The sequence below is a fragment of the Cetorhinus maximus genome, chromosome 19 (genome assembly GCF_964194155.1).
Source record: "Cetorhinus maximus chromosome 19, sCetMax3.hap1.1, whole genome shotgun sequence".
Classification (NCBI taxonomy): Eukaryota; Metazoa; Chordata; class Chondrichthyes; order Lamniformes; family Cetorhinidae; genus Cetorhinus; species Cetorhinus maximus.
This window is the reverse complement of record NC_135897.1, coordinates 30,446,778-30,470,510: the sequence shown is the minus strand read 5'-3', so window position 1 is coordinate 30,470,510 and position 23,733 is coordinate 30,446,778. Positions and strand designations below refer to the sequence as shown.

Below are 23,733 nucleotides of genomic sequence, written 5' to 3'. Positions count from 1 at the left end.
AGGATTCAGACACCCCATCCCGATTTTTAGCCTAAACCAATACATAGTTGATATACAAAACATAGAAAATGCTACCAAAGCGCGACTACGCCGAGGACATTCACATTTGATTTTGTCGCCAGGACAATTTAAAGCCGCGCGCGCGCAATTTAAACAGAGGGGAAGTGACGTCTTTTGACCATCCCATTCTTTAATCGACACCCAAAATTAAGCGTGTAAAAGTATTTTTACTTGTGTTGTATTTTGTATTAGACCTGCATTCCAGGGCTATTATTTGTTTCTGATTTTCGGGGCTAATTTAATGATTTGCTGTGACGTCATGGATCCGGCCTGGCCAAGGCTATAAGAAGGGGAGCGGGCGGAACTCGCTCTTTCTCTGAGGGCGGCGCTGGCTGTGAGCGTGTTGGTTAGGCTTCGCTCCTCATCGATTGGCGTTACCGCCGTCTTCATGATGGTAATTCAGTCGCAAGTGGTTGCTTTTCAGGACATTTTCAGCGAGTAAATCAAGCGGGGCCCATTTTTATACTTTTATATGGCCGTTTTTGAGCGACCGGGCGCCACGTGGTGTGGGTGGGGGAGGGGATGACGGTTACGGGTTTCTCCGGGTGTAGGGCGCCTGCGTATCCCCGTCGGTGCCTCCCATGTGCCGGTACCCGCGCCTGCGCTCTGCAGTTCGAGTTCTTGTGACCGTCGTTCTTTTCCTTCTCTGCCCATGGTGGTTGCTAATTCCTGAGCACCAGTTAGGCCCCTGGTCCGTCAGAACTTCATGTTGGATTCCTTATGGAGTCCATTCCGGCTGCACGTGTTAACACTGGTAAGATGGCGGCAGCTGGTGGGGTCACAAGGGTGTCGTGTTGAGGTTCAGTATCTGAGCGGCCCTTTACCCCCCACACAGCCCGTAATGACTTTGGGGGCCCACTGGTCAAACTGTAGGACATTTCAGACCATGTCTGGGCAAAGTGCGATTCTGTTGCCTCTGGAGCGTGTAAAGTCAGCGGCCCAGTGATTTAATATGGTAGTAAAAATATACTTCATCCTGAAATTACGCTTAGAGCTGACATAGCGTCTGAACGTGCAGTGTCTGAGTCTTTTGCTCTCTTTTAGAAATGATAAATGGTGTTTCTTTTGACTAGAATTAGCTGTATTTACAGTAATCTGGAAATAATTCACAAATTGACAAACATTATGGTGTGAATGTTGAGATTAAAATTGAAGTAGCTGGAATTACCCTGAGATTGGTAAATGTTGAGTAATGGTTTTCTGGTCATAGCCTTTTTCAAGTAAATACTGAAGTTTGGCAATACCTTTTCTAATGCAGGCATCAGTTTTCACATCTGAGAAGTGAGAATGAGATTGATTCTGCACTGTTTGCTTTAACAGGTCAGTTGGTTCCATATAAACTTGGTAAAGCATCATAGTGTCTTTAATGTGAGGTTAGCATTTACAGTTGACTGAAATTAGTCATTCTGGAGCTTGAATGTGTTTGATGTACAGCCCATACCCTTCCTAACATCCAGCTTATTTTCATACATGTGCTTAGCAATGGGCAGTTGGCTCTTGCAATGAGAAGGAACTTTTCCTTTCTCCCTTTAAAGTAAAGAATCAAGCCTTGTCCAGATAGTTTAGCATACAGTCTAGATTGTTTCAGTATGTGAATTTTTGCAATGAAACCTTGCCCTCCCTTTCTGGTGACTGGAAGAGGCCATGTCACGACTGGAAGAAAATTGTGGGAGTTCTCTAGGTGTTATGGCAAACATTTGTCCCTCAACCAGCATTACATGCAAAAGCATAATCTAGCAACTTGTATTTACCCTGTTTGAATGATGAAATCGAATAGGAAGTGCCGTCAGATTCGAGAACTGATGATCCTGTTCTAATTCTGATTTAATGAAACTGAGTTTCTTTTAAAATGCATGAGTTGGCTAGGGAAATTATTGAATAGTGCTTTGTTCTTTTTCAGCAATTGATATCCCTAATGGAATGTGCTAATTGGTGAGTTTAATCAAATACTATCAACCTCGACTAACATAGAGGAGACTAAGCATCTTCTAGCAAACTGGCCATGATTATTTCTTGTTTCCACCCAATTGGCACTACCAATTGTAACTCCACAGAGGTGTGGCTTTAAAGTGCACTCTCGAACTTGAGTAATACTTCAGGTCAATACAGGCTAGCATATTGTCAATGGTCTCTTTTGATTGAGGTGCAGTTTAGATACAAAGATCCTGTTGTAAAATTTGAAATTGTCCATAGCGCTTCCAGTGTCGCAACCAACTTTGGAAAACTTTGGCTCCTTGTGCTATTGACTTAGCAAATTGATTTTCCTGCACAATTCTTGTTACAGTTGCATGGCATGTACCTAACTCTGCTGTGAAGCTTGGGAATAGTTGGTCATGTAACCTGCAACAAAATTGGGAAATTAGAATCCCTCAGGCTTTTAATTAATTTTGGCAATTATAAATAGCATGCCCTTTATATCCAAAGCTACATATGTTTGCAGTGATTTGAGGCAAATAATGAAATGTACTGCAAATTTTACTGTAGAATGATGCGGATGGAGAAGCCAAAATCAAAATAGCTGGAATTAGTGTCAGGTTAGAAAGTGTTGAGCAGTAGTTTTCTGATCATAAAAGCTAATCTGAAACAAAAACAGAAAATGCTGGGAAAACTCAGCATGTCTAGCAGCATAGCATCTGTGGAGAGAGAAACACAGTTAACGTTTCAAGTCCATATGACTTGAAGGTTCATGGACTCTAAACATTAACTCTGTTTCTCTCTCCAGTTTTCTGATCATGCCTGGTGACCTTTTTGATGTAAATAACTGAAACCTAATGGTGTATTTTCTAATTGTTTTCTTTCAGTGTAGGTGTCGATTTTCATACCTGAGGAATGGGAGCTGGATTTGCTCTGGCGGGTCAGTTTGAGTCTTTGTTCATAAAATACAGGATATGGTCCTATGAGCTTTTGTTTTGAGTTGGTGTTGCTATTAAGGTGCTAAAATCTGAAATTTGAGTTAATTGCTGACTCCTAATTTATAACCTTGCCTGACATTAAGTCTAGTTTTTTATTATTGTGGCCCAACTGGCTCTTTGTATGAGGAGCTTCCACCAAGTTTGGCATTGAGATGCGTATCTAAAGCTAAGTGTTTAAAAGTAATCTAAGTAATTTACAATTAGTGAGTGAGATTGATCTGTAGAATGACATGCATGATGAAACCAAACTCAAACAGCTGGAATTACCGTCAGATTGGAAAGTGGTGAGCAATGGTTTTCTGATCATGTCATATAATCTTTTCATTGTAAATACACAATGCTGTGGTGTTTTTGTTCTAACTTTTATTTTCTCTTTGAAAGCAGCAGAGCTTTTCACATTTGCCTGTGGTCTCCACAAAGGAAAACACATGAGCCCATTGTAATTGAAGATGGCTAAGGAGCTCTAGAGTTAAACCAAGTTCCAAAAATGGTGTAACTGGCTCTTCATGTCACTGCCGAAGGTAGGACCTTGTATGCCAAATGTCTATTTTTCACATTAATTGCAGCCACTTAAGTACTTAGCACTTATGGGTGATGAATTCTGGACTCCTGCACGTCCCTTATTTTAATCGCTCCGTTATTAGCAGCTGTGCCATCTAGGACTGACACTGCTAAGAGTGTATCTCAAAGTACTGGAGCATTTTACTGTTAAATGTGCTATATAACTTCAAACTCTGAAGCAAATCTCTTATTTATAGCAGTTTTGCAGATATTAGCTGTGGGTGATGAAACTACTCAATTGCTGGAATTACCGTCAGATTGAACAGTGTTGAGCAATCGTTCTCTGATCACAGCGTTAGGTTCTTTTGTGTTGTCTACAATAAAAATATGAGATTTTAAGCACATTTCTCTGGTGTCTTTAGATGGAGATGGTTGTCACACTGGATGCTTGGCTGTATCCTTGAACGATTCATTGACAGGTGAGCAAAATATAGACTAGCATGTTGATCTGTAAATTTAGGTAATAACTGAATTGTATCTAAACTCTGCAGCTTGTCATAGCCAAATTGATACTCAAAAAAATTTCACTAGATCCATTTCTGAATGATGATAAATGCAAATAGGAAGTGCCGTCAGATGCGAGAACTGATGATGCTCTATTTCAATTCTGACTCAGATGGAAATAGTGCTACCTTTTTTAAAATGGTTATTATGCCTTCTGAATACAACTTCACTCTCTTTCAGCAATTACCATTGACGAAGTCTTGGAATATTGCTCATTGAATTGGTGAGTGGTGAATATATTAGGATGTATGACATTAGCAATCAATATCCATGACTGAGGGACTGAATGGTCAACTGTTTCTTCCTGACATCTTTAAGCATTTTTAGATTTTGCTACACTAAAATGTAGTAAATGTATGCTCCTGGTTCATCTCAATTTCAGGATTCTCTATAAATCATATACTAATGTCCTTTAGGGGAGGAAATTTGATACCTTTACCTTGTCTAGCCTACATGTGACTCAAGACCCACAGCAATGTGCTTGACTCTGTGTCCTCAGAAATGGTTCAGCAAGCCACTCGGTCTTTAAAAAAAAAAAGAATGAAATCAGACAGACTGTCAATGTCTTACTAGTCACATTAAGGCTTAATGGCAGTAACATTGTTAAACAGCTGATGGGTATTCCTATAAATGGTTCACCTATAAGTGGGGATAGCTGGGGCACTGGTGTTGGAGCTGTGTTGACTGTGACCACCTGGCATAGACTTAAGCACTGGAAACAACAAGAGCAATGCCAGCACTGTCAACCCTGCAAAGTCCTTCGTAACATCTGCAGTTTATGCCAAAACTGGGAGAACTGTTCCACGGGCTAGTCAAGCAACAGTTTGACAGTCATATTCTCGGAATCATACTGTGCAATGTCCCAGACCCCTCCATCCCTGGGTACGTCCTGCCTCACCAGGAGAGACCCACGGAACAGCTGCACTCGAGGTGTGTGACTGCCCTTGTTGTCAAGGCAGCATTTGACTGAGTGTGGGATCAAGGAGCCCTAGCAAAACTGAAGGCAATGGGAATCGGGGTGGGGGGTGAGAGAATGCCACCGATTGGAGCCACACCTAGCACAAAGGAAAATGTTTGTGGTTCCAATCATCTCAGTCCTGGAACATCACTGCAGGAGTTCCTCAGAATAGCACCCTCAGCCCAACATTATGCAATGTTCAGCAACTGAGCCAAAATGCAGAATAATGTTAAAAAGGGAGAATTAAAGGTGCACTATCTGATGGCACACAAAATTCACAAGGTAAATGAATTGTTGGCCCAAATAAAAGTAAACTGATATGATCTAATTGCCGTTAGAGATATGGCAGCACAGTGACCAAGACTGGGAACTGAATATTTGAGGATATTCAACATTTAGGAAAGACAAGAAGAAGGAGGTTGGGGGTAGGACATTTGAGGTGCATGTAACAAGGGTATACATAATCATGGTGCTCCACTGTATACATGACTGGGTAAATCAAATGAGTACCAATGCTGTTCAGGACAAATTCCTGGAATGTGCATGCGATGGTTTCCTCGAGCTTGAGAAACCAACTAGGGAGCAGGCTATTTTAGATCTAGTGTTATGCATTGAAGCAGGACTAATTAATAATCTTGTAAAAGAACCTTGGGTAAGAGTGACCATACTGTAATAGTTTTCAAACTTAATGGAAAATTCTATGTAGTTACATCTGGAACTAGGGTCTTAAGGAAACTATGAAGGTGTGAGGGGCAAGTTAACTGGTGGGTTGGGAAAAACAGTATGGTAGGCAGTGGCTAGTATTAAATAATTAAACACGATTTACAAGTATACACTCATTTTAAAACATGAAAACTCAATAGGAAAAGTGGGTTAGCAAATGAGGTTAAAGATTGCTTAGATCAAAGGAGAAAAATTACTATGCCTGAGGATTGGGAGCATTTTAGAATTCAGCAAAGGATGAAGAAGAAACTGATAAAGGGAGAATAGAATATTAATGCAAACTAGCAACAAATATAAAACTGAAAGCTTCTCTAGGTATCTAAAAAGGAAAAATTCAACAAAGACAGATGTGGGTCCATAACAGGGAGAAACAGGAGAATTTATAGGGAACAAGGAAATGGCAGGGCAGCTGAACAAATATGGTCTCCACTGAGAAAGATGCAAAAAAAACTTCCCAGAAATAGAGAACCAAGGGAAAATTGGGAATGAGCACCTGAAAAAAAATTAGTATAAAATAGTACTGGAGAAATTAATGGGACTGAAAGTTGATAAATCCATGGGACCTGACGACCTACTTCCCAGAGTGTTGGTGGGGTGGCTACAGACAGTGGATGCATTGCTGGCCATCTTCCAAAATTCTATAGATTCTAGAATGGTTCCTGGAGTTTGGAAAGTTGCAAATGTAACCCCATTATTGGCAAAAGGAGGGAGAGAAAACTGGGAACTACAGACCTGTTAACCTGACATCAGTCGTGGGGAAATTGCTAGAATCTATTTTAAAGGATGTGATAACTGGACACTTAGGAAATGGTAGGATTGGGCAGTCAAAATGGGTTTGTGAAAGGCAAATCATGTTTGTCAATCCTGTGAAGTTTTTTGAGGATGTTATTAGCAGAGTAGATAAGGGGGAGCCAGTGGTTGTGGTGTATTTGAATTTTCAAAAGGCTTTCGATGAGGTCCCATGCAGGAGGTTAGTGAACAAATTTAGAGCACATGGATGTATTGTGTACAGTTTTTGTCCCCTTACCCAAGGAAGAATATACTTGCCATAGAAGGAAGTGCAGCAGAGGTTCACCAGACTAATTCCAGGGATGGTGGAACTGTTCTATGAGGAGATGGGGCTTGTATTTTCTAGAGTTTAGATGAATCAGAGGTGATCTCATTGAAGCATACTAAATTCTTAAGGGGCTAGACAGGATAAATTCAGAACGGATATTTCCTCTTGCTATGGAGGAGGTGCGGGGCGGGGGGTGGTCCAGAACCAGGGGGCACAGTCTCCGAATTGCAACAAGCCATTTAGGACTGATGAGGAATTCTGTACACCAGGGGGCTGTGGAAGCTTAGCCATCGAGTATCTTCAAGACAGCGATAGATTTCTAGATATTAATGAAATCAAGGAGTTTGGGGATAGTGTGGGAAAAATGGCAAAATGGTAAGTGGCCATGATCTATAATGGTGGAGCAGGCAAGAGGGGCTGAATGGCCTGCTCCAGTGTTGCTGTTTCACTTACCTGGATGAATGTAGCTCCAACAACACTGAAGAAGCTTAACATCATTCAGGCCAAAGCAGCCTGCTTGATCGGCACCCCATCCACCACAAATGCAATATCAGCAATGTGTACTATCTGCAAGGTACACTGCAGCAACTCACTAAAGCTCCTTTAACAGCACCTTCCAAACCCCATGACCTCTACTACCTAGAAGGACAAGAAGCAGATGCATGGGGGCACTGCCACCTGCAAGTTCCCTTCCAAACCAGTCACCATCCTGGCTTGGAACTATATCGCTGTTCTTTCATTTTTGCTGGATCAAAAGTCTGAAATGCCCCTCCTAACGGCAATCTGGCTGTTTCTACACCACATGGAGTGCAGAAGTTCAAGAAGGTGGCTTGCCTGCAGGGCAGTTGCAGATGGGCAAAATGCTGGCCTAGCCAGTGACTCCCACATCCTGTGATTGAATAAAAAGATTGTAATCAGTTGGTTAACCTGTCCAAATCAGGCTTCCAATGTAATAAGTAGTGGTCTGTTTTGTTGAGAAGCCAAAAGAACAAGTGCTATTAATGGAAAGCCTCAATGGGGACATTTAATTATGGGCTTGCAGGCAATGAAAGGTATGGTTTCCTCAGCTGTTATTAACCTTTGTTTTCCTCTCTTTACAGTGCACGTGAACAGCTATTGAAAATACAGTCATTGCTGACAGACAACTATTGGCCTTTTTCTTGTGACTTGTGGAGTTTCTGACAAACAACTTAAATCCACTGTTCTCATCCAATGAGGTTTCTGCGATAGTGTTGATTATTTGCCTGCCTTGTTCATAAGCAGCAGTGTTCTAAGCATTGAGCTAGAATTGTAATGTTTGTGCCCATTTGACATGTATTTGAATCTTTTGTCCTATTACCTGTTGTAATTTTTCTACATTGTAATTCTTCTATATCTGTATCATGATGGAGTAACAGTTTACTGAAGACTTGTGAACAAATGAATAAAGGAGCATTTTGTGAATTTTTTTGATACATGGAGACCTGCAGACATTTGCAATAAAATTAGTATCTTTATTACAACAATTCTTTGAAATTACCATGCCATTCAGTATTCCCATGCCATCTGTCTCATTTTCCTATTCCTTTCATTACTCATTAGTGCCATTCTACACTATCACTCCTTCCCATGCAGAGAGAGTGCGTGGGTACTTTTGAAAAAGACCAGATCTATAATAAATACTACTTTGAAAAATACTTATTTACTTGCTTACAGAAAAGAAGATGGCAGTACAAAAAGCAGATGAGAGGAAGAAATGTCATAACTTTAGTGATGAAGATCTCGACATACTTCTCAATGAGGTGGAGGCGAAGCGTCACAGGCTTCTTGGTTACGATAAGCGCAGGGCACCTAGAAAAGTTAGCATCTTGGCATGGAAGGAGGTTGCAGAGACTGTGACTGCTAACAGCACCATTCCAAGGACTGCAGAGCAATGTCGCAAGAAATTGAATGATTTAACACGATCTGCCAGGGTTTGTAGTGCTCATGGAGGTTTCTTCATTTGGGCTTTAAAAAGTTATGAAGTGGAATTGGTTTTGTGGGTGGGTTCAGGATGATAGGAAGTCAAGTGGTTGTAAGATAATAGTTGCTTTTTGGGGCAGTGCTTGTAAAGATCCTCTTATTTGCAACCACAGAGTGGAGAGGTGATATTGCTTAGTGAAAGCTAACTGCAACAAGTCAAATTCAAGCCAGCAAAGTAATATTTGTTTTGCATGTCTGTTTAAACAGATTAAGATGGCTCATAATGCCCAGGAGCGTTTATTGACCAGGGATGGTGGTGTGGCGTTTCTGAAGGATCTTAATGAATATGAAGAGAGGGCCAGGCAGCTTGTGGGAGTCAGTAATAGTTCAGTGTCTGGTAATCAAGCAGACATTGGAATGGGGAGAGGTGAGTGTTGCCAGCTGAATGTTTAAACCATGTACATGCATTTAGGCTTCTGTTAAATGACATGAACATGCATGAATGTTTTCTTCTGACAGGAGCGCAGCCGTCTTTGGATACACCCTCTGGAGATGGCAGTGAGTCAGTAGCAGCAGCCAGTATTGTTGAAAGGAGACCTGCAGATGACACTGAGCCACGGGTCAAAGAGGAGGAAAGCGTGACTGTAATTGAGCTAAAAGAGGAAGTGGAGTGGCATCCAGACGAACAGGAAGCTGTGCACCCTGGCTGGGAGGGCAAGCGAAGTGGCACTGTTACTCCTGTCTCCACGTTGCACCTACAGGATGCTGATGTGGGGGGTATGCAATCTTGGGACAATATTCAGATCGCCACCTCGCCATCTCCTGGCCCTTCTTGCTCTGAGCGAGGCACAGATAGATGTCACCCGGCCATCCATGACCCTGATGCCACGGGGTTAGTGGGAGGATGTGTGATAGACAGGTCCGAAATGTCGAGTGGTGATGGACCTCCAACAGTTCAAGCACTTGATCCGTCATCCTCGGTGACACGTGGACCACATCAGCCCCATGTTGAGACTTCAGTAGAAGAAGTGGAAGAGGTCTTTGTTGCAGGATTGAGGGACATACTGGTGGCTCAGCATGACAGGCAGCTAGACTCTCTGGATTTGATCAGACAGGAAATGACAGGTCTTTGTCATGAGGTGAGGGAGTTGAAGACAGCTCTTTGTCAGGAGGTGAGAGATTTGAAGACAAGTCTTTGTCATGAGGTGAGGGAGTTGAAGACTAGTCTTTGTCAGCAACTGGCCCTTTCTATTCAAAAACTTACTGATGCGTTGACTGCTACAAAGCAAATCCAGCACTATCAGGATGCTGCAAGTGACCTTAACCAGATACCGGTACAAACACAAACGCATGCTACTGGTATGGCAGTAACACAAATGAGCCCAATAGAACCGTTCTTGATTGGTCCACGTACAGAAACAGTGCAGGCCCGTGAACTAGCAGCTACACCTGTGATGGATGCTGCTTCTGGGCAGCAGCACCCCAACGATGAGTTATCTGGTGCTGGACATGGCATTGGCACAAGAGGGGTCCGATCGCGGGTACGGGGAAGACGCAGGAGGCATTAGGGTTCCAGCTCTGATTGGACTTTTTCTAATTCCCACTTAGTGGTCCTCAGCCATAGAATACAGTGCAAATTTTGTTTTGAGGAAATGTTTATTTATTGAATTATATTTATAATTTGCTGTACATGTTCTATTTGAGTCTATTTTTACCCATTAATCCGTAGTCATTCTAAACTGTACAAAATTGTATTAACAGGAAGCATTTTAATAACTAATCTACACAAGTCTTGCACTAAGCAGCTGAAGTTGACATTGTTCAGCCATAACTACCTCAAATATCCAGCAATGAGCCTTCGCTGCTAAAATAAAATGTCACTTGTTTTACTTTACATCTACACCTGTCCTTTTGTCTGATTTCCTGGGGTGGTGCAGAGAGAGTGGGAATTTTGCCACTCAATGTCTAGATGCAGTAGTTGCCAGCTGCTCTTGGGCTGCCCTGGCGGCTGTATTCAGGGCCTCCTCAGGCACGGCTCCAACATCTGTTTGGATGCTGTAATCGATTTCTGGCACAATCCCATCTACAGGGTGGAGGCTCAGCCCTGCAGGGGAAAGTTTTGCAATGTGAGAGTAGTGAATCGTAGAATATTTTCAGGCCACCATAATCCTCGACACTTAACAGGATAGAATTGTAAATTGCCCCCTGGCCTTTTCAAGCAAGTCACCTCAATCTTGCTAGTCTTCTAAATTGAAATATCAAAAAAATCATAAATTGATAAATTTCATGCATTTTAAGATATTTTAAAAGTCATTTCAATTTCAATCTTGTTTTAAAAAAGGTAAATAAAATTTAAGAGGATTGGTAGATCTGCTACTGAGCAGGTTCAGTGCCTGTTAATACATACCAGCTTTCAAAAAAACCTGTGAAATCAGGTGTTACTTGTGGGCAATCTGTATCCCTGCTGCTTTAAAGAGCAGGTTGGTGGGAATATCAACTGAGGTTCCTCCAGAGCGCATTGGTGCACACAGCAATTTCTGGTTTTCAATGCAAGCATATGCTAGAAGTTGCAATGGTGTTCTGATCAGTGGCAAATGTCTCAGTAAAATCCTGCCCTGCATGCCAACTTAATTCTTCAATCAGATGATGTCTCCTAGCCTGTTAGCCACAGTGGTTTCCTCTTCATGTGCCATTCCTATCCTTTTCCTCCTGCTCAGCTGGTGCTGGCAAAAGAGGAAAGCAAACAAGTTTTTACTGTCACTTGACACTGTCCACACTTGTCAGACAATTACCTACACCAGGCAAACAGTGTGATGACCATTGCCATTTCTGCTGAGCTCAATTATAAAGGCTTATAACACATTAAGCATGCCAATGGTTTAGGGAACTTCAATAAAACCTTTGCACCTAAATTTTAACATAACTAATTCTTGCTACTGTATTTGCTGTTTCAAAAGCTTTGCTGATTTCAGGTATATTGGAAGTATTAAATGTCTGTTTGTATTGTATAGCTTTGCATTTTCACCATCCATTGCTTATACTTGCCAAATTGCATTAACACTGACAATCCCACAATAATTGATGTGGTCTGTATATAGAAACCTTAGCATATCACAAAAGGATTGGACCAGAATTTATAATTGTAAGAGTAGTGATACTCTGGGTGAATCGTAGGATATTTTCAGGCTTAGGGAGCAGAAGTACAGTAAAATGTGAATATGACGATTTTGCAAAAAAAATTTTTTTACCTTGTTTCTTATTCTCTTTTAATCCAATCTATCTTTCTGCACCCAGATTGACATTGAATTATCTATCTTCAATTTAGTCTGTCTCAGTCTTCCCTGAGTTTATTTTCCAATCCTTAAATAACCTTTTTAGTTGTCCTGTCACTCAGGTCCCAGATGCACTCTTTTCCTCACTGCACTGTTAATCAACTGACATTTTTGTGAGCAAAATGTTGCTGAAGCATGCAAAGGAATATTTCTAACTAATGACAGGCACAGCTTCAAAAGAATTGCAGCCCAATATATTTCGAGGTGTTGTCATTGTTTTGTAGACAATCATACTCCTTTTTCAAGTACCATATTATCTTTTACAGTCACCCAAATAGATGGTGTCTTTACTTCAGCACTGCAATGTTTCCAGTACTCAAGTGTCAAGAGTGGATTATGTGTTCAAGCCTTGCAGCTTGTACGCACAACATTTTTCCTTAGATCTGTGAGTTAGCAACTGAGCCAAGTGAATTGGAGTGATAGTGAGGATGTGTACAGAAAAATGCTGGCATTACCGGATGCTGAGGGGCCTATGTACATTTAGAGGAGGAAATGCGATTAAAGGAACTCATCATTTTTATCCTCAGGAGATATATGGAGGTTTCACGATATTGTTCACTGACAATGGATAAAAGAATAGGGAGAGAAACAGAACGTTCAAAAGAATCCTCAGCTGGCACATGTCCACCCACTTCACTGTCTCCAACATTCTCAATGGCGGGTGTGCATGATTTCCACCTAACAAAAGGTAGATTGTCTGTTCCCCACCTGTTGTCAGTTTCTACTGACTTACAGAATGCCTTTTCATTTAAAAAACCCAAGCACTTGTATCTGCAGGTAGCCAATAATGGTGGGGGAGTGATAATGAAATCGTGAGACATTTCCTGACCAAATTATATTTTTATTATTTCCTCCATTTGCCATTTTGATCTCATGCAGGTGCCAGTATTTTCTCCTTGCTTTGGATATGCATGGAATCTTACTAAAATGACTGAGCTTACAGCTCTCAGTTTAATTTGTGTTGCCTCCATTATTAGTGACGCCAGCTGTTCTGGATGTAAAGCATTCGATCGACATGTTCAGATGAATATGATTGCACCTGCCACATTGTTCTCTTCTGTTTGGAGCTTCATTTTGTATTTCCATTTCTCCAACTCATTGCTTTGTTCAAAAATAGCCTATTAGAATAACTTGTTACATTTTCTATCCTTAATGTGAAAGCAGACTGAATGTTTTCCATTTTATTAATCCTCAGCTTTGTATGTTTTTAAACCAATTTTTTTCTTTGCAATTTACTCTTCTGTGATGCTGTAATGCATAGCTTTGAATTTATGAAATGTAACATAGAGCCTGAAGGTGATTTTATTTTTTAACTCTGCCATTACCACTAACTTACCTGTTAGTGAATTTTCATCAAGAGACACAGCTGAATTTCTTAGGTGGGAATGATGGCATTTACTGCTTTTAGTTTGAAGGGGGAGGGTTGAAATATGTGTGGTTTTCTAGCCCCAAACTGGAAGATATTCCTAGTGTGAGATCCTGGCACATCAATTCAAGTGCAGTCGCACTTCTCCACATGAGTTTTAATGCTATGGGGAAAATAGAGCCTAATGTTGTGTAAGGTCACACTTTAGCAACCATTTTGGCTGTGACCCATTGAAATATTTTCATAATGAACCTTTAATGTGATTTTGCAAATAATTCTAAGTATGAGCATGGACCTTGGGTGTGTTGATCAATGATAAAGTGGAAGTGTTTTATTTGTTAGTGTGACATGAAACCACACATATTGAATCACACAAACCATATAAATCAGATGACTGATAACTGAACAATAACTTTACAATTGGTGCAAAGTCCTGGGATATTATGACATTGTGGCTATCTGTTAACAAGGGGAGAAGACATGAAAGATTGCAAAAAATAAAACTGGAAGTAAGGAATTTAATCTAAAACAAGCCCCTAAAATCAAATGTTCATGCTTACCAATGCTTTGTTCTGGGCTATTTTGAAGCATGTGTAAGTGTGGAAGATTTGAGTTAGGCATGTGATCCACTTTCCAAGACTGAAATGATGCATAAAGCTACATACACAAAAGCTACAAAGAAATCTGGTGCAGTTACTAGTATGCAACTTTTGGCATTAAACCTTCCGTAACAGTTTCTGATACAAAAGAATGGATAATCAAAACTGGTTATTTTCATATCACAATTTTGATATGTGGACCAGCAAATGGAACAATCGCATATTGCATTTTGGGTATCTAAATTTCTTTAAAGGTCAAAACTTCCCAGCTGGCATTTACACATTATGTAGTCATGGAGACGGCTATTTTTGTAGATATTGGCAGCATCACCACCTAAAATGGAACAGGGCTCAAAATGCAGATTACATGGGAAGATGCCACAGATTTAAATCCTCAAAAACTAACAAATCATTCCTATAATGCTCAAATTTAAATTGTTTCTTCTGCTGTATATGATGCAAGTTCGAACTTCATGACCTTTGAGTTGCTATTGAATTTCAGTAACTGAATGGGTTAATACGTTAACAGTACAAAGCAAACAAATCATTCTGGACTTTAGTATTCAGAGGAGTGACACAGGTGTGCAGAGCAATTGCTGAACCCAGGAAATACTCAAATAGCAAAGGTCTTCCTGGAAATACTTATTACAGTCACTACTCAAGTTTAACTAACATGGCTGTTTATGTGAATATATTGTGTGTGGAAAGTGTGACTTATTGAGAGTAACCAGAATTTAAAGAGATGTAAGTAAATTTCTATATAGTTTAATATTTTAAAAGATCAAAGTGCATACTCAAACGTTTGCGGTCAATTTCTAGGAGTAACGTGCTTTCCACAATGTTTCACACTGATGAAATTTTAACTTTTTACTGAATTTATACTTGAACTGTCTTGCAGCAGGCCTGCAAACTGCTATACAGCAACCATAGAGTATGGGATGGGACTGTAACCATGTTTTAAATATTGTATTTGCTTTAGAAGAACTCAAAACGAAAAGTGAGTAAAGGAAATGGCTGCTAAATGGAGCTTGTATGTATATATGATAGAGATTATAAATTACTATAAAAACAAAAATACCTGGAAAAACTCAGCAGGTCTGGCAGCATCTGCGGAGAGGAACACAGTTAACGTTTAACGTTTCGAGTCCGAATGACCCTTCAACAGAACTAAGTAAAAGTAGAAGAGAGGTGAAATATAAGCTGGTTTAAGGGGGGGTGGGACAAGAAGAGCTGGAGAAAGGGCCAGTGATAGGTGGAGATAACCAAAAGATGTCATAGACAAAAGGACAAAGAGGTGTTGAAGGTGGTGATATTATCTAAGGAATGTGCTAATTAAGGGTAGAAAGCAGGACAAGCAAGGTACAGATAGCCCTAGTGGGGTTGGGGTGGGGTGAAGGAATCGAAAAAGGCTAAAAGGTAGAGATAAAACAATGGATGGAAATACATTTAAAAATAATGGAAATAGGTGGGAAAAGAAAAATCTATATAAATTATTGGGAAAAAAAGGGGGGATCGGAAAGGGAGTGGGGATGGAGGAGAGAGTTCATGATCTAAAATTGTTGAACTCAATATTCAGTCCAGAAGGCTGATACTTTAGGATATTCCAGAACTTCATTGTCATTGTCAGTCCCTCAAAGCGAAGATGACGTCTGCCAGGCATCATGATTTGTGTGTCTTCAGGTGACTTAGCAGGCCAAACCTGGAGCCACAGTTTTTTGGGAGGCAGGACAAGAGTTACCATGAGGAAGGTGGCGTGGGGGGAGGGGGGGGGGGGCTGTTTCTTGAGCCAGGGTTCTGCTCTCCTTCCGTTTTTGTCGCTTTGCTGCAGCAGAATATATGTGGTCAGTTCCCAGAATTCTCACTGAAGCCAATTCCTCCAGAATCGCAGCCATGATCATGGGAAACCAGCTCCGCCGGTCTGGACACTGCACCTGCCTGGCAAATAGTCAGCTCCTGAAGCAGATCCTCTTCACACCTGATGGCACCTGATCTCAAGGAGGATCACTTTTTTGAGAACACTCCGAAGACCTCATTGAGAAGGGGAAAAAATTGACATTGGCAGATGGTAGGAACTTGCCACAAATTGTAACATGTGATGGTACCTCATCCAACAAGCTGCAACACAGTCCAGAGCTTAGGGCATAGGCAGCTCAAGGTGTGGCCACCAATACTGGGATACTCAAGGCCAGAATTGGGGGAGCGCAAATATCTAAGAGGGTCTAGGAGGAGTTTATAGAGGGACATGAGAAAACAAGGATGAGTATTTTAAAATCAAGATGTTACTTGACTGTGCTAATATAGGGCAGTGAGCACAGAATGCTAGGTGAACAGAACTTGGTACAAGTTAAGACGTATGTAGGAAATGGTTGAATGACCTCAAGTTTACTGAGGGTAGAATGTGGGAGACTAGATGGAACTGTGTTGGGATAGTCTAAGTCTAGAGGTAATAAAGGCATGAATAAGCATTTCAGCAGCAGCTGAGCTGAGCCAGGTGAAGTCAGATGATGTTCTGGAGGTGGACAAGGGGCAGTCTTAGTGGTAGCATGAATATGAAGTCAGAAGAGCATCTCTGGATCAAACGTGACATCAAGATTGCGAGCATATTGGCTCATTCTCAGACTGTTGCCACAGAGAGAGATGGAGTTGGGAGAGGGGGAATGAAAACAATGGTTTCAGTCTTCCTAGTATTTAATTGGGGGAAATTTATGCTCATCCAGTGCCTGCTGTCGGATGAGGGCAGCGAAGGCATGGTAGCTAAATTTTCGGATGCCATAAAGATAGGTAGGAAAGTGTGTTGTGAAGAGGACATAAGGAGGTTGCAGACAGATATAGATAGGTTGAGTGAGTGAGCAAAAATCTGGCAGATGGAGTACAATGTGGGGAAATGTGAAGTTGTTCACTTTGGCAGGAAGAATAAAAAAGCAGAGTAGAATTCCGAGGTGCAGAGGGATCTAGGTGTTTTTGTGCAAGAGTCACAAAAAGTTAGTATGCAGGTACAACAAGTAATTAAGAAGGCCAATGGAATGCTATCCTTCATTAAGAGAGGAATTGAACTTAAAAGTAAGGATGTTATGCTTCAGTTATACAGGGCATTGGTGAGAACGCACCTCAAATACTGTGTGTAGCTTTGGTCTCCTTATTTAACAGATGATGTTAATGCATTAGAGGCGATTCAAAGGAAGTTTACTAGATTGATACCTGGAATATGTGGGTTGTCTTATGAGGAAAGGTTAGACAGACTGGGCTTGTTTCCACTGGAGTTTAGAAGAGTGAGGGGTGACTTGACTGAAGAATGTAAGATCCTGGACGGTCTTGACAAGGTGAACGTGGAAATGATGTTCCCTCTTGTGGGTGAGTCCATAACCAGGGGGCACAGTTTTAAAATTAGGAGTTGCCCTTTTAACACAGAGGTGAGGAGAAACTTTTTCTCTCAGGAGGTTGTGCGACTTTGGAACTCTGTGCCTGTGAAGGCAGTGGAGGCTGGGTCATTGAATATCTTTAAGACAAACGTAGATAGACTCTAGTTAGGCAAGGGAATCAAAGGTTATTGGGGGTAGAAGGGAATGTGGAATTAGTAATACAAACAGATCAGCCATGATCTTATTGAATGGCGGAGCAGGCTCAATGGGCTGAATGGTCTATTTTTTGCTTCTATTTTGTATGTTCGTAAGCAGTCTGATAGTTTAGCAACAGTGGAGGAGCTGGGTGTCATCACTGTACATGATGCTGTGCTTTTGGATGATGTTACTGAGGGTAGCTTGTAGATGAGAAATAGGAGGGATACAACGATTGACTCTTGGGGGACTCCAAAGGTAACGATGCAGGAGCAGTAAGAGAAGCCATTACAAGTGATTCTCTGGCTACAATTAGACATGATAAATGGAGCAAGGTGAGAACAGGCCCCCCCAGCTGGACAACAGTGGAGAAGCATGGTGTGGTCAATCATGTCAAAGGTTGCAAACAGGTTGCAAAGGACGAGGAGGAAACATCTACCTTTGTCGCAGTTACATAGGATGTCATTTATGACTTGGATGAGAGCTGTTTCAGTACTGTGGCAGGGTTGGAAACCTGATTAGAGGGATTCAACCATGGAGTTCCAGGAAAGATGGAAATTAATTCAGGCGGTGACATTATGCTCAAGCACTTTGAAGAGGAAAGTGAGATTAAAAGGACCAGTGGGGTCAATGGTTGGCTTTTTGAGAGGAGTGATGACTGCAGGTTTAAATGAGAAAGGGACAACATCTGAAGAGAGAGAGAACAATTAAGAATATCCGCTAACATGGGACTGGAGGAGAGGGGTGATTAGCAGTTTAGTGGAAATAGGATTAAGGGAGCAGGAGGTGGGTCTCTAGAGCGATGAGGTCAGAGAGGGCATGAGGGGAGACAGGAATGAAACTCGAGAAAGATGTAAGCCAGGGCTAGGGCAGGGGTAACTATAGAGGAAGGGAAGGACATGGCAGAGGCAGCTGATTGGATGGTCTCGATCATAGTGACAGAGAAGTCCATGAGCTCCTCGCACCTATTGTTGGAGGTAAGAGTGGAAGGGAGAGAGGTTTAAGAAGACAGTTTACAGTAGAGAAAAGTAACCATGGGTTATCTTTGCATTGCAGATGATCTTGGCGTATTGAACAGTTTTAATAGACGGGAGCAAGTCTCAATAGTGTGCAAAGTGGCCCAACCAGTCATCCACTGGTTGTGGATGACTAAACCAGTTGTCTGCCATTTCTTTCAAGCCTGCATTCCATGGACTTAAGAGAATAATGATGAGGGCAGTACTGATGGAACAAACTGGGTGAGATAAAGTAATGGTTTTATTGAGGATGAAGGCATCAAAGTTGGAGGTGAGGGTACAGTTGAGCAAATCAGTGGCTGCGGAAATGTTGTGGCAAGCAGAGGGTCAGAGACTAGACAGGTGAAATTTTATAAGTACAGTTGTAAGTGAACTGGGGGATAGTTTCTTACAGAGACAGGTCCAGAAGGAGGTAGGATTAGGGCATGGAAGGAGGATATGGATAGTGAGTGATGCAAAGAAATGATCAGAGGTGGCCTTATCTGATATGATGGCACTAGCAAGGCCACGTGAGATGGCAATGTCAAGGGATGGCCGTGAATATGAGTTGGGAAGTTTACCTGGAGGGAGAGATTTAGGCAGTGATCTCAGGAGAATTAGCAAGATGAATTGGGATGGAGGTTGAAATCACTGAGAATGAGAAGTTATTCAGTGCTGAGGCTGAAGGAAGAAAGCAGTGAGAACATTTTTACTGTACTTGGGAGGGCAGTAGAGAACATTGCTTTTGAAAAAGAGGTGAGAGGGGTGGAACATGGTTGGACAGTTAAAGGAGAAGAAAGTGCGACAGGAGTAGATGGTCAGGCTAAGGTGTGATCTTGTGATAAGTGTCACACTGCCATCACGCCAGCCATGATGGAGTGACTGGTGGGAGATGTAACCAGGAGGGGAGGTTTCCTTAATTGGTAAGATGTCATCACTGCTTCAGCCAACTTTTCTATTAAGGCTATGATGTCGATGCAATCATCCATATTTAAGTTCATGGATGGCAAGGGCCTTGATTACAAGAGAATCGACATTCTGCGGGGAGATGGGTAGAAGGGTAGTGAAACCTGATCTTCCGGCATGGGTTCACAGGGTTAGCAGTGAGAGGGATCAAGACAAGAAGAAGGCTGGCAAGGTTAGCCCCAGTGGCGTACTGAATGGGAAAGTTGATGAGAGATTAGGCTTGGGCAAATGGGTTTGCTGCTTATAATGAGCCAGCACTGAATGCCTCAATGAGCCTATTGGAGGATGTCAAGTAATACAAAAAGGGAAGCTATAGTCTTGTCTAACAGAGATTCAAGTCTAGGGCAGCAGCAAGAGAGCAGGAAGGAGAGCAGAACACTTCCTAGATATATCCAATACATAACTCAGAGTGCATAAAAAGTTATAGTGGAAATAAAAAATATGTTTTTAGGTTGGAAGAAAGAAAGGCCTGCATTTATATAGCATCTTTCATGACCTCAGGATGTCTCAATGTGTTTTACAGCCAAAGAAATACTTTAATTGTTTACTCACTGTTGTAATGTAGGAAACACGACAGCCCATTTGTGTATAGCAAACTCCCTCAAACAGAATTGTGATAATGACCAGATATTTTTATGATAGTAATTGAGGGATAAATCTTGGCCAGGGCACTGAAGATAACTCCCCTGCTCTTCTTTGAAATAGTGTCATGGCATCTTTTACATTGAGAGGGCAGATGGGACCTTGGTTTAACATCTCATCTCAAAGACTGCATCTCTCTTAACTGTCAGTTCTATTATTAGTTTCGTCTGTCACGACAGAGGTGCTGTAACTGCATTAACAAATAGACCGAGGTGACATCCAAAGCCCAAATTAGAGTAAATTCAGAAAGGTAGATTTTAGCTGACTTAATTCAGGTTCAGGCACATTTGAACCTGGAATATGGTCAATGCTGTGCACTATCACGCAGCTAAAGGAATTATGTGGCTCTGTATACCCTCCCTACACCTCTCTGCTTCTCTACTTTGCTTCCCTCCTTTAAAACGTTTCTTAAAACTTTGACCAAGCTTTTGGTCATCTGACCTAATATTTCCCGATGTGGCTTGATGTCATATTTTATTTTATAATGCTCCTGTGAAGCACTTGGAGATGTTTTATTACATTGAAGGCTCTACATAAATATAACTTGTGAGTTAAATAGATTAACATGTCAGCTTTCTTGAAAAAGCAACATGTTAAAAGGCCTAGAAAATGTGCAGAAGCTTGGGATTATGCAGAGTGGTGGGGAGGGGTCATTTTCTCCACGCCATTTGGGTGATAAATAGGCAGATTGGATTGTCCATCTATTGTAGAACCTGCCTGGTTTTCATCTCTTTTTGATTGTACTCAGAATAACTCTCCTCTTCCCACTTCTGCAAAATGGCTTCTTGAGTACTGAAGTGATCTATCCTTAGCCTCTCTTGTCTCCCTTACCTACATATTGCCTCTTGGTGACACCATCCATGTACATTAGGACAGCTTTCATTGATGCCCACCCAAATCCCTCTCACAACACAGAATTTGTACTATCAGACTGCTTGTTTAACATTTAGTTCTGGGTGAGTGTAGTTATCTGAAGCTAAACATCAGGAAAACTCATCATGTTTGACCGTTACCTTAATGTTCATATCCTCATCACCAGCTTCATTCCCCTTCACTAAGTCACCATCTGAGAATGAACCAGATTGTCTGCAAACTTGATATTCTGTTGGATTCTGAATTGGCCTTCTGACCCCAAATCCTCTCCATCCCAAATCTGTTTACTTCTACCTTTGTAACATTGACTACCTCAGTCATCCTGACCATCATCCTATCCTTTACATTCCACAAATTGCTGCTGATCCAAAACTCTGCTGCCTATATTCTGTCCTCCATCAAGACCCATTTTCCTATCATTCCGAGCCTCACAGTTTGCTCCTCAAATATAAAAAAAGCTTTGTAATTACTTCCAGCCCTAAAAACAACTCTTACATCCTGAACTTCCCATTTCTTTGAATCTGGTCTCATGGATCGCTCTTCTTTCACCCATTTAAGCCCATGCCAATGCATGTGCTTGCTATGATTTCTATCTGCCCATATGGAAATGGGAAAATTGGGCCCTCTGTTTTATTTTGGGTGATAAATATCAATAGAATCTTAAATATAAACCCTGAGGTTTGTTTAATCTATCCAGGTTGGAGGTTGGTGCAGGCTTTCAATGTTGTATATTGCTTCCTTCTTTCACATTTGAATTCTTGGAGTTAAAAGAAAGCATTGAAAATGATGGAGGAGTAGGGTTGAAGTAAAATGGAGTTGGTGTGTAAAAAGCAGAAATAGTGCTTCATAGCCTATAAGGAAATGGATAACCCATAATGCTGAAATTAAATAAATCAGTTTTACCAGCTTCTCTCCATCCCATCACACAGATCTCCATGGAAATATTGAACTAAAAGATGATCATACTGTAAAAATATGTATTTTTAAACTCCCTCAACAGTTTCACCTTTCCAGTCATTTATCAGAAGATCCACAATGAGGCATGGTGAAGGCAGCTGCTCATTGTGACCCCTGTATTGTAATAAGCGGAGACTCTATGGTATTGCTTACATACAGATTGGCAGATAGAAATGTCATGAACAAAGGGAAGTTTTCTTAAAGGGACAGGCTAACTTATATAAATCATCTATGCCAAAGTTCTGTTATTTCCGAATTTCATCTTAATTAGACCAAAACAGATAGAACCAGATTTCTTATTTGGTTTGGAACTCATTCCCACCTACTGTACCCTCCTTTAGTAACAGTGCTATTAGTTGCCATAGTAACAAAGATGAATTCATGCCTGGTACTGACAATATTTCAATAGCTCTTTCTGAAATCTCTCTTCATTTCATCTGAGATGAACTAACTACAGTACAGCTGCCCTTGGAGTAAAAGATTTGGGGACACACACTGGATTATAAATATGAACTTACATTTCTTTCCATTTACCAAGGGTACCTAGTATGGATTCAACAGGAATAGCACAGCAAAGAGGAATCAGCGTGAAGGGATGATAGCAAGCAGTAAAAGCAGTGTGAAGCAGATTGGTGCAGTGAAAATGGATGATGCTCCCGGTGATAATAGAGAACTTGATCCCACTCAACATGATGCTGATGATTCAGAGCGAGAAGGAAAGAAGCATGTACCCATTCGCAGGAATTCTTTGTTTTACCGATCTATGAGGAGGAAACGACATACCAAGGGTCTGTCTGAACCAGCACCAAGACAAACAGACAGTAAGTTACTGAGATGTACAAACAAAATCAATAGAATGCACAGGGTCACAGAATAGCCATGCCACTTCACTGTAGAAAAGCAATATTTAATGATTTCTATGTTGTTACAGCTGATAACCAAACTGATTTAAAAACAAAATCCCCTCAATTTTCTCTCCTTCTTTCCTGACTTATGTTGGGATGAGGGTCCATGGGGACCAGATTGCTGCCTTCCACCTTGCTCGATTGCTCATTAGTCACATGTATTTTTGGCAGTGAGTGTCAGCAGGTTACCCAATTATGGAGGACACTACCAAGCCATGTGGCTTTTGAACCTGTTCTCACTGGACACAAACATGCATACAGATTTCTTTGAATGGTAATGAAGAGTGGGAACCCTCCCTAGTTTAAGGGAAGTGCAACCAATCAACTATTGCCCCAGCTGAGATTATCCAGCCCCACACTGACCAAAGATCAAATCTGGGATCTTCCTGGTTTATACTACACAGAATTGTGCCTTTGCCAGTGGAGCCAATTGGTGGAGTCCCAAATACTTGAGACGCAAATGAACATTGTGCAGTCAGGCCACTTGTTATGAAACAAATTTTACTGCATGGTTATCCATCAGTCTGTGCCTTGCTATTTATATTATTAAAGCGGCAGTGTCTTGGCAGGTGGTGAGAGATAATAACAGAACAATCATTATTATTTTTGCTGTGAAAAAGTAGTATGCAAGTGACATGATGCAAGTATGTGAAAGGATTTGCGCCATTACATTGCAACATTTAGTAAACAGAAAAATGTTTGTCAAATGTTCTTTTTCATAACCACTGTGCCCCCTTAAGAATAATTAATGATCTAAAGTGCTCTTGCTCACAGTGAAATACTGTAAGCGCATAGAGCTAGCAGTCAGCTTGCCCAGGCAGCACCTTC

The 23,733-nt window shown here is 41.3% G+C and overlaps 2 protein-coding genes and 4 non-coding genes across 6 annotated transcripts in view; all 6 read left to right on the top strand.

The window, feature by feature from the left end:
• Positions 1–459: 459 nt before the first annotated feature.
• Positions 460–10,610, top strand: LOC144693718 (uncharacterized). Its single transcript, XM_078563650.1, has 11 exons — positions 460–814; positions 1,319–1,380; positions 1,961–1,992; positions 2,862–2,914; positions 3,357–3,493; positions 3,896–3,952; positions 4,218–4,260; positions 7,876–7,992; positions 8,471–8,727; positions 8,984–9,143; positions 9,236–10,610. The coding sequence occupies exons 9-11, from the start codon at positions 8,479–8,481 to the stop codon at positions 10,282–10,284; spliced, it is 1,458 nt and encodes a 485-aa protein (XP_078419776.1). The 5' UTR covers positions 460–814; positions 1,319–1,380; positions 1,961–1,992; positions 2,862–2,914; positions 3,357–3,493; positions 3,896–3,952; positions 4,218–4,260; positions 7,876–7,992; positions 8,471–8,478; the 3' UTR covers positions 10,285–10,610.
• Positions 1,817–1,885, top strand: LOC144694334 (small nucleolar RNA SNORD49). The gene has a single exon (XR_013579718.1). It is a non-coding gene; the product is annotated as a small nucleolar RNA SNORD49 (small nucleolar RNA).
• LOC144694341 (small nucleolar RNA SNORD65) lies at positions 3,205–3,277 on the top strand. Its single transcript, XR_013579724.1, has one exon. It is a non-coding gene; the product is annotated as a small nucleolar RNA SNORD65 (small nucleolar RNA).
• LOC144694342 (small nucleolar RNA SNORD65) lies at positions 3,753–3,822 on the top strand. Its single transcript, XR_013579725.1, has one exon. It is a non-coding gene; the product is annotated as a small nucleolar RNA SNORD65 (small nucleolar RNA).
• Positions 4,073–4,146, top strand: LOC144694333 (small nucleolar RNA SNORD49). The gene has a single exon (XR_013579717.1). It is a non-coding gene; the product is annotated as a small nucleolar RNA SNORD49 (small nucleolar RNA).
• Positions 10,611–22,606: 11,996 nt separating the features above from the next.
• Positions 22,607–23,733, top strand: part of LOC144693717 (ephexin-1-like) — a 67,418-nt gene continuing 66,291 nt past the window's right edge. The window contains exon 1 of the mRNA XM_078563649.1: positions 22,607–22,821. Within this exon, the coding sequence (XP_078419775.1) occupies positions 22,644–22,821 (178 nt within the window). The 5' untranslated portion in view covers positions 22,607–22,643. The remainder of the gene's footprint in view (positions 22,822–23,733) is intronic.

What these genes read in the sequence shown, in the direction of transcription:
- LOC144693718 (XM_078563650.1), top strand. Translation starts at nt 8,479, where the DNA reads ATGGCAGTACAAAAAGCAGATGAGAGGAAGAAATGTCATAACTTTAGT. An exon ending in ATTTAACACGATCTGCCAGG is followed by an intron (nt 8,728 to 8,983) that starts GTTTGTAGTGCT and finishes CTGTTTAAACAG; the next exon opens with ATTAAGATGGCTCATAATGC. An exon ending in AGACATTGGAATGGGGAGAG is followed by an intron (nt 9,144 to 9,235) that starts GTGAGTGTTGCC and finishes TTCTTCTGACAG; the next exon opens with GAGCGCAGCCGTCTTTGGAT.